The sequence below is a fragment of the Candoia aspera genome, chromosome 2 (assembly GCF_035149785.1).
Source record: "Candoia aspera isolate rCanAsp1 chromosome 2, rCanAsp1.hap2, whole genome shotgun sequence".
NCBI classification, from domain to species: domain Eukaryota; kingdom Metazoa; phylum Chordata; class Lepidosauria; order Squamata; family Boidae; genus Candoia; species Candoia aspera.
Genome location: NC_086154.1, coordinates 157721524 through 157736398, shown reverse-complemented (window position 1 = coordinate 157736398; position 14875 = coordinate 157721524). Strand labels below are relative to the sequence as shown.

At 38.0% G+C, this 14875-nt stretch overlaps 1 protein-coding gene across 6 annotated transcripts in view; it reads right to left on the bottom strand.

Annotated features, from left to right (window-relative positions):
• The window catches only part of TRPC4 (transient receptor potential cation channel subfamily C member 4), a 113397-nt gene that overhangs the window by 26504 nt on the left and 72018 nt on the right, over positions 1-14875 (bottom strand). For 4 of the 6 annotated variants that reach the window (XM_063294538.1, XM_063294537.1, XM_063294542.1 and 1 more), the window contains 2 exons: positions 8567-8706; positions 7005-7318 (listed from right to left, as the gene is read on the bottom strand). In XM_063294538.1, coding sequence (XP_063150608.1) covers positions 7005-7318; positions 8567-8706 — 454 coding nt within the window. Of the gene's footprint in view, positions 1-7004; positions 7319-8566; positions 8707-8799; positions 8863-11555; positions 11701-14875 lie in introns of those variants that run through there. The other 2 variants (XM_063294539.1, XM_063294541.1) reach the window with 2 other exon arrangements.

Here is a 14875-nt window from a genome sequence, read left to right as displayed (position 1 = left end):
ACAGGAAGCTCTGGCGTGGGCTGGTCCATGAAGTCACCAAGAGTCAGAAGCGACTGAACGAATAAACAACAACATGCAAAATCAGGCAAAGAATCAAGAGCAGTTGAACTTGCCTGAGTATGGATAGCCAGAAATGGCTCAGGCTCAGCTACTTTTTAACTTCTTTTATGCTTTGGTGTGTATATGCCATGCCAGCTTTTATACTATACCCTTCCCAGGTTTGACAGGGGTCTGTAAGAGAAGTTTATAATTTTTAAATCCCTTTTGGATAATTTTATTGTTTTATTTACAAATATGCATGTATGTATGTATACATAGATAGATAAATGTATGTGTGCATTTTATATTGCTATTTTAAAGTTTATATTACCCAGAGTGCTATGTACCTTTCCTAATTATCCTGACATTGTCAATTTAGTTTTGGATATTTTGGATTTTTAAATTCCAATTTCCTTGTGCTGGTTAATGACCTCTATCTATCTATCTATCTATCTATCTATCTATCTATCTATCTATCTATCTATCTATCTATCGAGTGCTAGAGGACCCAAATGAGAACATTTTAACATTGTATATCACTGTTTCTAAAAGTCTGTCCCTTTCATCCTTTCTCCTAAACATTCTTATAGTAAATATAAGCAAAGCTTATTTTCAGCCTACCATTTCTTCTTTCTGCTCTGCCTAATTTATAGTGTCATCAAAGTTGGTGGGGCTGAAATATTTGTACCCATTTTTTCAAAATTGGGTGTACAAGAGACTTAAGGAGCAATATTGGTCAACAAGTTTCTTCCTTACAAAGCACAAGGAAAAATTAAACAAATCAACCTGATTTGGGGGTTGAAATGTTTAAGGACTATTATTAGTAAGCCCTTAAACCACCCCAGCTCCCCCACCACAACAAAATCTGAAATTTTCAGTCCCATCCACTCTGTTGGGCTCTAGCAAATGGAGCCCTGGGGACTGATTGTAGTCTGTGGGCTTTTCTTACTTTTTATTCTTTCTGCACAATGAAATATTGGAAAGAATTATATACAGGGGCTCAGGACTCTGTATGTCTATTTATATCTGTCAGCAAGAAAACAGGTTGGATTAGGACCAAATTTTGTGAGCCAGGAGAAGCAAGTGAGTTTAAAAATAGGTCAGATCTTTCTCTCTCTCTCTCATTAGAGTTAGGCACTGCCTTGACTTTAACATGATGCTGGGTGGCTCACAATTTAAAACAAGCAACAATTAAAAAATGTGCAATACAAACAAAATAAGATAGTATCCATCCAAGCAATACAATATATATACTGTACAAAAACATGTCTAACAAGAGGGACACATCCACCCTACAAGTCCTGAGAGAACAGCCAGGTTTTCAAGGCTTCCTGGAATGCTGTCAGGATGGGAACCACATAAATCTGTGGAGGGATCTCTTTCCAGAAGACAGGCATTGAGAGAAGGCACACTTCCAGAAGACAGGCATTGAGAGAAGGCACACTTCCTGGATGTTGATGGATGTTGTTTAACTGAAGGGAGCCAGAGCACACCAACTGCCAACTTTTACTGGATGAGCAGAAAACACAGGAGATAGACATGCAGCACCTTGAATTACATCTGGAAGCACACCAGCAACCAGTGCAACCAAGGCATGCACATCACAGGCATACCAAGGGATGCACATCACAGCCCGAACCACTGCATTTTGGTCTAGTAGAATCATCTGAGTGGTCTTCAAGAGCAGCCCCATGTACAGTGTGTTGGGGTAGTCAGGCCACAAGCTGCGTTGGGCATGAGTGAGTGCATGAAGCTATGCAAAACCCTTCTTGGCCATAGCTGCCACCTGCTCTATGAGCAGGAGTTGGGAGTCCAAGAAGACTTGTCTTTAATGAGGAACTGTAACTCCATCCAAGATAAAAGATGGAAAATCACTGGATGTGGAGAGCTCTAAAATTCACAGCCACTCAGTTGCGGTAGGATTAAGTTGGAACTGGTTTCTCCCCATCCAGGACCAAACAGCCTCCAGGCACTGGGATAAGACCTCAACAGCATCACTTGGCCAACTCAGCATTGAGAAATGTAATTGGGCATCATCAGCATATTGATGATACTGAACTGGCAGACAACCGAACACAGCAATTATACTGAACTAGCAGACAACTCACACAGTTGTTAAGTAGGAGGGAAGAGAGTGTTGAACCCTGAGGCACCCACAAAGAAGGGCCAAGGGATCAACTTCTTACCTGTCAACACCAACTGGAACTGGCCATGAAGGAAGACCTCCCATAAAACGGTAGCCCCAATTTACAGCCCCCAAAGCCTGTCCAGCAGGAGACCGTGTTTGATGGTATCAAACTCCACTGAAAGATCAAGAAGCATAAGGATGGATGCACCACCCCCATCTCAGTTCCACCAAAGGTCACTAACATGAGAGACCAATGCTGTCTCTGTACTGAATCCTGGCATGAAATCTGACTAAAACAGGTCTAGATAACTTCCTCTAGATTCTCTGTAACTGCAGTCCAACCACCTTCTCTACAACATTCTCTAAAAATGGAAGACTGGAGACAGAACTGTTTGGTCCAAAGACAGTCTCCTGAGGAGGGGATCATTCAAGCCTGAAGACATCACCCCTCTCTCAAGAAGCGAACTACAGCATGGATCCAACTACAGGTCAGCTCCCAGGCCTTCAGACCTGAATCTAGTAAACAGGTGGCTGAACTAACAGTTTGGAGTATCCTGTCCACTTCCTCAAGAGTCATTGATCACTCATTCCAGATCACACCACCAAACTGAGCTCTGGGCACCAGTTGGAGTTCAACTTTGAGCAGCTCTGAGTGACTTTATCTGCCAAGTAGTTAGAATATTTTTCACAGAACTATTAGGAACTGTGGAGGAAAAAAAATCCAGAAAAATCCCCCCAATCCATTCCTGGGGAGAAGCAATTGGGTGGTGGTTTGGAATGGTGCCAACTGCTCCATTCTTAATCCCACCCTCTCCCATTTCTGATCATGTGTTATATTCTGCATGCTTTCCCTATCCTGTTTTTAAACTTCAGTTGAATATTCAACATTTGGAAGTTGATAGATACTGTTTGGGGAATTCTGGATCAAATATCTCCCTTATTTAACTGTACAGATATGTAGAAACCACTTTCTAATTTTGATCAGCCTTTTTTGTTTCCAAACCATTTGGTATCCATCCAATCAGTATTTTCAATTAGAAGGAATTTAAATTTGAAGTAATCTGGAACTAGCTATCATTTTCCCTGATCCATGACCCCATCCAGTTTATGTTGGAAATAGATTTTCAAAAGTACAATTTACTTTCAGGTGCATTTATATTTTCCTTTGGGCTGCAATCTAAATTTCTCTTGGTTATCCCTTAAGGATCAGTTTTCATGGCGATCAGAAGGTAAACTGCAAACTATTGGTAGATCCTTGAGTGATCTGCAATAAAATGGTAAGGATTTTTTAAAACTAATTCTTGTTTAACAAAGCAACAGGAATATGACTTTCCTTTGTCTTACTGTTGAAATGAAGTGTGTCTTTCTCACCAGATTCTAACTGATTAATCCAAAAAGTTAGTAAAAAACAAAGTAAATTATATAAAACTGCTCCTAGTTTTCAAAGAGTACTTCCATATTATACCATTTCCACTCATCAGTCCAAATCAATTTGAAGCCGGTCAAATATTATTTCTGCCAGACTTGAAACATTTAGAACGTACAAGTGCAAAACCCTTTATCTAATCAGTGTCACATCTCCTCTGTTATCTGAGATCCTAGCTAAACAAAAATATCTTTGCTCCTACTCCAAACAGAAGAGAAATAAAATAAGTATAAAAAGGGATAAAGGGGCACTATAGGTACAGTCAGTCAGCCTCACGTAGTTCCAGGTAATTTGGTAAAAATGGTAAGCAAAGAAAAATAATTGAGCATATGTAGGACCAGGCTTTAAATAGCACAGATTTTGTATGGATTTTTAAAAGGCAAATTCTGCTCCATCACCTTTTTAGCGTTCAGAGGTGAAGGGGCTAATTCTGTTAACTATGAACATTCACGGAGAGGGCTTTGGTAAGTGACCAACGATGTGTCACAACTTTGTGATGCACAGTCTTCCCCTTCTATACTTGTGTCACGAAGTCACATGCAAAAGGTAATCATGACCATGCATATAATATTTTTTGAGGAAATCTCAACTTCTTGCAGATCCCCATACTATCAAAAAGCTATTGACCAAATTCCTCATTGGGAGAGGATGGCTGTAAAGGAAAAAAATGTGCTGTTTCAGAGGATGAAAGTGAAATGAAGTTTAAGAAGGGCCTCACCAGAAGAAAAGGGAGCCATTCATTTTACAGGGATGCAGCTGTTTACAACAGGGGGTTTACTTATTGTCTAGTTGCTTGTTGGAACTGAGAAGATTGGAAGAATTAAAGGGGAAAAAAAGAAAAGGTTGGGAAAAGGAAGCAAGCAAGGAAGGAAGGAAGGAAGGAGGAAGGAGTAGTATGTCAGCATATGTGTGCACATGTGCTATGCAAGACTGCTGAACAGCAGAGGGAGGGAGGGAGGAAAAGCCTTGGCAGCTGGCGAGGAAACTCCCAAGGAACTCAGTTGCAACAGACCAGACAAACCTGGGAGAAGAGGCAATGACCCAGGTGTGTGATGCCAATGTAGGCATAAGTAGAGAAGGTTCCCTGAAGGTCTCAAGGCAGCAGAACAGCTAGTAATGATTGGATGTATCCCTAGAGAGGGGACCAAGCTAGAAGAGGAAGGAAGGGAGGGGAAAGTGGTTAGTCTTCCTATCTTTGGAGGGCCAAGTAGCCAGTACTGTATAAGTGTAACTATACAGAGGCTTAGCGGAAGAGATTCAAGATATGTCTAGAACCTTGGACTGACTGTAGAGCTCATCCAGAATGTACAGCCAGCCATACAAGCAGAAACCAGCCACACTAGTAGCTACTCCAGCTAAAAAGTGCAATAGGTAAGGGAAGATCAACAGAATGCAGTAGGAAAAAGAGACAAGACTGGGAGAGAGAAGCAGAAAAGCCAAGAAGAAAAATAAAGCGAAGGAGAGGCATTGTAAGGCTTGAAGAACTTCAGTTGCAGCAGTAGTAGCTTCAGGGGTTGACAGTAGTAACCAATACTATCTGTCACAACAACAGGTGGAAGAAATGGTCAAGCCAGAGGGGGCCAAAGAAAGGACCAGATGCCAGAGTGGACCAGATGCCAAGATAGGCAAAGCTGAAGGAGCAAACACCAATGGGCCATCACCACAGAGCCAGATGTGGTGTCAAGGGATGTAACACTACCAGATGTGACACTGGTGGCACAATGATCAAAGTCCACAATAATCAAATCCAAGCTCCAGCTGAGTCAGCTGATAATAGAGACTAGCCCAACAATAACATTTGCCAAGGAGAAGTAGTTGGTAGTATACAGGACTGGGGCCAGGACAGAAAGAGATAAGAAAGAGTTGAAGTTAGTGTAGACAGTAAAGAATAGAAGTGAGGTAGTTAGGAAAAATAATTAAATAGAAGTTAGAATAAAGATAAATAAAAAATGTAATAGAGCTTAAAAGATAAAATACCTACGAAAATAGTTGGCATAGGGTAGAAACACATATTGTAAATTAAAAAGCAATAGGTAATCTTTCTTTTCTAATGAAAAACAACTTTTTGTTTATAATAAAATACTTTCCCATTGGAACTGATGTATGAGCATACTGCATGAGAGCTGTACCATGGCACTCATCGAAGACTCTTGAGTGGTCAAAGTGGCCAAGAGCTCTAGTGATCATGAAATAAGGCTTGTCTTTTTATGATGGACTGATTAAAACTTAGAAAGCAAAGAATGCCAGTAAATGGGCAATTTTCTTAGTGGAAGGAAGTAAGAAGTAGAGTGGTCTGAGGATCTATCTTGACTTAGGGTTAAGAAGTGTACTGGTCAAATTTGTTGTTCAGCAATTTAGGATGGTAAAATGAAATGTGATTGTGAAGGGCTCCAGAAGGATCTTGCTACTCTTACATTCTTGTGCAAATGAATGAATAGTACCCTCTCTATCTACATTTTCAAGAAATGTATCTCTTTGGTTGTTTGCAAAAATGTTTTGCTGCGAGGCTAAACTTTTTGATTGGAAGGATGCTGTTGCTCTGTTTGAATTTGAAAACCTTTTGCAGGCTATGATGGTAAAAAGACAGGATGATGAAACTTGTCTTTTTTGTGATTCTAAATACATCCCAGTGGAACCAGAAATAAATTGGCTTAGCTGCTGAATGCAAACAATGATAATACAAACAGTAGTACAAAGCTGATTCTGAAGTGGTGCATAGATCCCAAGTGCCTTAGCAGCAGAAATCTAAATATAAACTTAGAGCATTATAAAATATGAAGCTTGGTAATAGATCAAGTTCACTGTTAACATTTATTAATTAAAAATAAAGTCTTTAGTTTTAACATAGCACTTGTAAATGTTAGTTTATAATCCTATCTCGTCAGCATAACTTTAGTTTTTGAAACAATGTGAGAACCTCAAAATCATGTTTTAGCATCATTGTGAAAAATGCCTTAACAATAACTTTTGAGGCCATACCAAAATTAACGCTAAGGCATTAATGTAATGATTGTAACATCCATGAACTGGAACCAATTCAATTAATCCACTTCCTTTCCATTGCCCACCAGTGGAACGAACATCACTTGCATAACAGTAATTCCTGCTCCTTTGTAAGATTGTTGTATCCAAAAGTGGCCTCATTCGTAAGCATCAACAACATTTCAGAATATCTGAATTATTCGGACCGTAACCTCTGTATAACTTTAGCCTCCATACATTTTGATGTATTTCAATTTATATTATTAATACTGCAAAATCATTGTTACGACTGAAAATTTTAAAGTATCATGCTAACTTCTCATAAAGATTCTCTGTCACTGCAGTTCTGAGAAAGAAAAAAGGATACAGATAAAATATTATGCAATTTTAGAAATGCTATAAAACAAGTTTTTTTTAAGTCTAACTTACGTTGAAAATGCATTATTTTGATTTTCACAGCGTATCCCCTTGCAGCGATCAGGTTCATTTGTTTCATAATAAAAATATAGCTGGTTAAGTCCATTTGCAAAAGCTAGCAGTACAAGACAGTAGATGAACAGAAATTTTAAAATATCCAGTAGCATTCTTCCAAGAGAGATCTGCAGTGGTCCCAAGTGAGAATTTGCAGTGAATAATGAGATTAGGCGCAAAGAACTAAAAATATTTGCAATAGCAAATAAGGCCTCTGCAACCAGTGTTGGATGCCACATATCCCAGCTCTGTCTTGCAAGCAGCCCACTGTACTGAAAACAAAATAATAAGACAATATTAACAAGTCTTTCTCCACTGTACCAGCCCGTTATATGGCATTTTTATTTTTTATGAATTCAAGACTGCACAAAAAGAAAACACATCTCCCCAAGGCCATTCTTTACAAAGTGATCGCTGGCTAGAGCTCCTTTCCACTGTTATTTTACAGCTCTGTGAGAGGAGGATGTTCAGATTCTCTATGCAGAGAATGGAGAACTCTTTCTCAAGAAGGACTGCACATCACTGAAGAAATTTGAACTATGAACCAAATTAGTCAAAGTATTAAAACAACTGAACTAAGAAGGAAATGCAAAATGCTTGGGACTGTTAGACAAAGGAAGTTCAGCTGAAGATTCAGACTGTCCGTAAGGGTCTAGCCAGCCTGTGTCTCCCCATACCAGCCACTCGCACATTGCCAGGGAATGGGCGACCAGCAGCAAACTCCCCAGTTGCTGTGGAACTAGCATAAAACATACTTTTATTCCCTAAGGTAGGCTAGTCAAAGAGCAATCTCAGATAGACTTGGCAGGAATATGGAGTAAGGAGTCATGATGATGATGTAGTAGAGGACAGATTTCACAGGAAATTATTTTCATTTTTTACAATGGGGACCTGGAAAAGGAGGGTTGATAATAGAGATGGATCACCACATAATTTGGGCTCAGTTTCTGTCATTTTTTTACACCTGGAATAAGGAGTGTCTAATATAAAACATGGAGTGAGATGGGTGTTTCACATCTTACAAATGGTAATAATAATGTAAAACTGATCACTGGGAGAGATTGATGACATATATGGCCCACAGAGTCATCAAATGGGTTTTCCAACTTGTATGCAAGAGGGACTATACAGTTAGTTGATTTCTACGAAACAAAAAATGACACTCAATTTTAAAATACTCTTCCTACATTGCTTTGGCATTAGACAGTGGATGTAAACAACTGCCTTGTTTAAAGACAGTTCACAGTTACAACAGTGATGGAAAAGTAACTTTACAACCAGTCCTTGCATTTATGACTTTCGCAGGTCTGTAAAGCAAAGAAAAACTGAAGTAAGATCATAAGCACAGTCCTGGTATCATTTAGTGACTGCTTCACTTAACGACCAAGTTGCTGGTCCCAACTGTGGTCTCTAAACAAGGACCACCTGCATTTATATGGATTAAAAAAAAAGATACATTCATGGAACAAAATACATCCAAAGAAAATGTCAAGCGACTAATATTTGTTAGGGTTTGTTACCTTTGAAAACGCAACTATTTTCAGTGATATTGTTGCCAGGTATAGTGAGTTCATTACAAAATCCATCAGATTCCACCAGTCATGAATGTAATCTTGCAGGCCGCCATCCCACATTTGTTTAATTTCACCCCAAATAAACCCTATAAATATAAAAAGCAAAGATTAACTACATCACTAATTATGTGAACAATCATTTTAACTGAAGTTTCCATAACGAATAGACTTAGGATTACCAGATCAGGGCTGCAAAAATCTGCATAGCTACTAGATGGCAACGAAGAGATACAGAAAACTCTAACTTCTATCTAGTGGCGTCTGGATTTTGCAAATCAGATCTGATAACCTACGCCATAGAAAGTTCTCCAGCATCAGTAGCTTCTGTTAAACGTGCAGTGGTATGCATTTCAGTCCCACTAATTGCAGGTTTAAAAGTGAGATCTCACATTTATAGCTGTCTTTAAAAAGTTTTTTTTTTAACCAATAAATCAATTCAGTGGTTGTGGAATCGGTTTCTTTTCTTTCAAGGTGATGCTTATATGGTAGGTGGATGGCACTCAAGAGAAACTGTGTATGATGAAAAAAATCAGTCACCTAAAATTCAATTTATTGTTAGAAAAGAAATACTTGGAAAGCCACTAACAGCAAAGTTCTTTTCTCCACCAATCATAATTAAATTGATATAGTCTTTCTTGGAAATGGTTATTTGTAAGCAGCAAATTTCGTACAACTTTGTGCTTTAAGTGGGGGTTAAGGTTTGCAGAACCACCTAAAGAGATTGTGCGGCGTAATCTTATACTGAAGATCCTCTATGCATGAACTATAAAGTGTGGCATTAGCCCCACTATATTGTCAAAAGTTAATTGTGTTCAAAAATACATTGGCAATGAACAAACATTTTAAATTAGTGAACAGTGCTGCCAAATCAGGGTGTGGACATTTCAGGAGTGGAGAACGCTGGCACTGTATCCTGTATCCCTTTATAGCTACAACTATAAATCCCTATTAATGACACAACTTTACACCAAATTTAAGTCTGGTGCAAGTTTCTCTCCCATTTATTATAATGGAAAATAATTCTGTCCCCATTGTCACTACAGAACATAACATATAGGGAAAATCAATCATTCCAGTATAGATACAGTATGTCACATATAGAAAAGTGTCAGTGGGATGTGAAATCTGTTTGTGGGGGGGAGGTATAGCTCTTGCTGTATCCATGTCTTGCACACCTAGAGTCCAAAAGAGGGGACTCCAGTAAAGAACATTAAAGAAAAAGGGCATTTTGCATATAGAACATGTTGCACAAGGTAGCCTGGTCTCTGAACACGGGTGGCAATGAATGCATTGCTAATACTTATCTGCTTAGTATTCTAGCCCACCAAAAGGGAATGCTGGGATAAAACAATAGAAACAGGCAAACCACACTATGAAGTATAAACTCAGTTCAGACATTAAAAAAATGATCCATTGTTGCTTACTGTTGTGACAGCGTAGTGCTGCTCTCGTTATTTTGAAGATGTATCTGATGGCAGCCTACTAAATATTCACAACCAGGACAATGTCAACGTAATATGGGTAGACATCCAGGTCAGGTGAGATCTGACAGGCTACTGTGGAGGAGTGGAGGGCAAGTATGAGAAGCACTGCTGCTTATGATGTGGCTGGATTAAAGCCAAAGGATTTGAAATATAAAGCCAAAAGGCTGCTGATGTGCCCAGAGGAAAAAGGGAAATTGGATACTGTAGTAGGGGTATTCGTGCAATGTCAAAACCATGAACCAAGGGAAACTTGATATTGTCAAAGTAGAAATGTCAAGATTGATAATTAACATTGAGAAGAAATGTAATAACTATCAACTGTCAATAGATACTAACTATATTATCAAATTCAGTGTTGAATACAACCCCAAAATAATAGTGGAAAAGTTTTATTCGGTTGGGGGGGGAAAAAAGACTGGATGCTGACTGCAGCTCAGAACACAAACTCCTTGCAAAATTACAACTTAAACTAAATAAAATAATCAGACCAACAACCTTTGCAATATTCCCAATTATTACTCGGTGAAAAAAATGAGCTTAATGCATTAGATTTGACAGAGTGCTTGGAGAACTCTGGTGTGAAATTCACACCGCCTTTAGAGATGAAGCCTATGGCTGTTTAGTAATGTTGAGAATTATATATAGTTTTATATAATAATATACCGATGACATAGATTTATATAGCACTGCATTCATACTTGATTTTGCAATCATAAAAATTTAACAGTATTTATGTTTTAAATTTGTGCTAACACCTTGAGTTTTAGTTATTCTTGGCACAGTGGGTTGGTTTTAATTTTAGTATTGAATGTAAATTTTGTTGATCAATGATTGAAATAAATGATGTTGCTGAAGATGATGATGATACATCTGTCTGATAAGTTGAAAATAGCTGAAGAAAGACAGAAAGCAAAAGGCAAGAGATATGTAAATTTGCCCAACTAAATACTAAGCTCCCAAGAGTAAGAAGAGATGAAGGAGTATACCTAAGTAGGCAGTAAAGAAATTGAGACTAACAGATGAATATGGAATACAAGAATTTTATTTAGGTTAATTATGGAAGAGAATCTTCTGTGCAAAGAGGGAAATGTTAAAAGGCTATCTACTATAGAAAGAAGATATGGCATGAATATAGGAAGAACTGTACCCAAAAGATATCAAAACTACATATGAAAGTTTGATCACTGAACTAAAGCTACACATTCTGGAAAATGAAGTTAAATGAGCGCTAGAAAATATTACGAAGAATAAAGCTGTGGTAGTTAATGAAATTCCAGCAGAACTATTAAACATCTTACAAGCTGTTGGCAGTTAAGGTGCCACTTGTTTAGAAGCAGGCTTTATACTATAGCATTGGCCAAGGATCTGGAAAAGATCAATTCATATTCCTATATCAAAAAGGGCAATGCTAAAGAATGCTCAAAAGTACTGAATGATTGCATTAAACTCACATGTCAGTAAGATAATTTGTAGGCGTCACAGTATCTAGAGATTCTTTCAAAGTCTCTTCTGGCCATGTCATTTGTCTCCACATCATTCAAAAGGAAAACTAATTGTGAGTGGGTTTAAATAGTCTGTGAATAAATCACATTGCTTACATCCAATGGAGTTCCAAAAAGATACCTATTTTTGCTTTATTGATTATTCAAAGGCTTTTGACTGTGTGGGCCACAGCAAATCATGATAACCTTTAAAAACAAGAGTGTATAGATCCTCCATAACAGTTTAAGGGTTAATCTTTAACTAGGTCTTCTTTAAAAAACATTGACATTTCATCCACATAAAAACAGGAGCACTTCATTACAGAGTACCTTGAGGTCTGAGGAGAGATGTGGTAATTCTGATTAATACATTAGGTGTGAGAAGACATCTATTATATACTTTTAAATAAGACTTAAATTGATATGGGATTGGACGGCAGATTTTCAATTTTTATCTGCATTATTGAACTCAAATTTCTAACTAAATTTTAAACCAATGCCCAATATGATGTGTAAATTCTGGACTTTGGCCACTATGGAAAGCATCTGCTACTATTCAAAGTTTGTCAAAATGTGTGATAGACTATGGGTGATTGTTGTGATACATTAAGAGCTAAAAACCCCTAATCTGGTATTAGTTTCTCCAAGACTGAGTTGCAGCAAAGTAGTGAACATCAGGACATTATAAACAAGTCTTTAGCTCAGTGTAAGCCTTTCTTTTCTATGCTCATGACTTGAATTTTAGATAATCAAGAATGGGGGCTATCGGAAAGATTGGTGTGATGTATGTAAGAATTTCACACAAAAGCACCACATTCCTAGAAAAACCTTATGAACAGAATTCCTTAAATGAATATTATAAAAAGGATTGCATGGACAAAGATATCTAAATAACTGAGTACAGTCAGAACCCATGTAAGTATATTTGTAATATTTAATTACGTGAGTCAATTATTTAAACTGGAAATTGATTAAGTACAATTTTAGATTGGGAATCTAAAAATTGTCCATTGACAAACTTTCCATGTAATGTTGAAGTGGCTAATCCAAAACATTTCTTAATGCTTACAAATTTCTTATCACATGAACATATTCAAGGATATAGTAATTAGTATAGCTAGGCTGATTACATTACATTTTATATGGAATTCTGGTTTGTGACTGGTGCCTTCCCTTGTATTTTCCTTTAGCTTTATTTGTTTAATAAGATAATTTTTCATTAAAACCTTCACTACCTCATGGATTGCACACCTACCCTTTTGTTTCAGGATCAGCATGAGGTTTGTTAAGTCTTGTATTTTTAGGCAGAAAGATCCAAAGCACCTACCATTTATTTTCCCAGGGCAGGGCTGAATAGGAATAACAATAAATTACATAATATGTAAAAAAAAAAGTTTGAAAAAGGGCAAAATGGAAAGGGGAATAATGAGAATGATGAGGGAATGCTAATAGCATTAAATCTACTCCCACAGACCAATTTCCTTTGCTCAACATGCTGTCAATGGGCACTCTTGCTCCCATGGACTTATCCATTGATATCTATCAGATTTTCTCACTCACCTTAGGGTTTATGTTAATTAAAAATAAAAAGTGGGAAACTGGCAGAGCTGCAATTCAAAGCTCAGGTCTCTAGCATCATTTATAGGCATTATTTTAAAAATAAAAATGCTGAGTAACTGCAGCCCAGTGCTTTTTTCTGACTCAGAAAAAAAGACAAATGTATAGAACGGGGTGGTAGAGGTGACAGAGAACATCCAGAGGAAGTCTGTTGTCTGTTGAGTGGGTGTTCTAAGACAGGCCATGTCAGTCAAGGTAGGCAATTTGGGAATAGCTCCTTTATAACATCGACAGCAGCCATTCCAAATGGGCACATCACCAGTTCAAAAAGTTTGCTTTCCCCTGTGTTACTTACGCTACATATTAAATATGGAAATAATAACAGCCAGTAATATATCTGAGGGAATTACATCATTTGACATCATTTTAAACAATAGAAAATGACTTTTCCTTGATTTAATTTATAAGAGAAAAACCACCAATTTAGTTTTATTATAAATAGCAAAACCCTGGTGTTGCTTAATTGTTGATTCTAGTAGGCTAAATTATTTGTATTTTACAATGCATCTTTTGAGTTAGATCTTGAAACAGTTGCAAATGTCTATACTGCAAGGTTCCTAGTTGCTCTCAGATATAAATGAAAATGCAGTTATTTATTTGTTTCAGTTTCTGCCTCACTTAGGCCACTTAAGGGGCTAAACAGGGCATTTCAACAAGGCTCCCCAAACACTCAGAACCAATCTGGGACAGCCAGTGATTATATTCACAACAGCCATTGTGAAAACAGCCACAGCAGACTTATGCTGCTTCCAGCCAGCACCTCCAATCCTTTGCCACATATTCATTTGTGGCAAAGAAAAGAAACCTGTCTGAGCACAGAGTCAACAGGGCACTCTGGAGGCATTGTATAAAGGGAGCTGCAAGGTGGCTGTTGGCAGGAATTCCCATGAATAGGAAAGTCTCCCATCACCAAGGTCCCCGGTTTACTGGGTCTCAACAAAAAGGAAGTTTTGCAATTTGAGATTTTGGCTAGTGAAGTAAATGAAAACCAGTTTGGCTGTTCAAGGAAGGATATGAATGCTGCAATGTGGCATTGATCTGGAAGCAATGCAAATCCCATATGGAAGGGCCCTAAGAGAGAGAGAGGGAGAGAGGGAGAGAGAGAGGGAGAGAGAGAAACAGTAACTAAAATTGTAATATATCCTGTTCAGAAAACCTGGCTAAAGATTCCTTTCCTATGTGCAAACAGAACAGGAGTTTGTCCCACTGCTTGAGACCAAGGCAGGAAAGAGTCTCTCCCATCTGTCTCTGGAATTAGCAAAGAGAGCTCTCCTGCCAACCGTGGTGCTCAGACTGATACTTACTGAGCCTGGTAGTCAGGCCCTATGTAGTTCATAAGTCTTTAAGACTAAAACCAACACAAAATTGTGTTTGGAAAGCCACTGGCATCCCATGAAAATCTTTTAATATTGGTGTAATATGATCCCGGTATCATGTACACTCTTCAGTAGTTGCTTCTCAGGATTGTTACTGACACACTAGATACAGTTGTATCTGCTGTCACTTGAACACCCAGTGAGGGTCCATGAGTACTCTCAGATTGCAGAATTGCTCTTTCAGCAGAATGCACTGCTGAATACACTGAATTCCAATCCCCAAGTATGTTTTCAACAGCAACTAAGTCTTGTCTGAATTTTATAATCATGTTAGTACATTCCACAAAGCATGGCTTA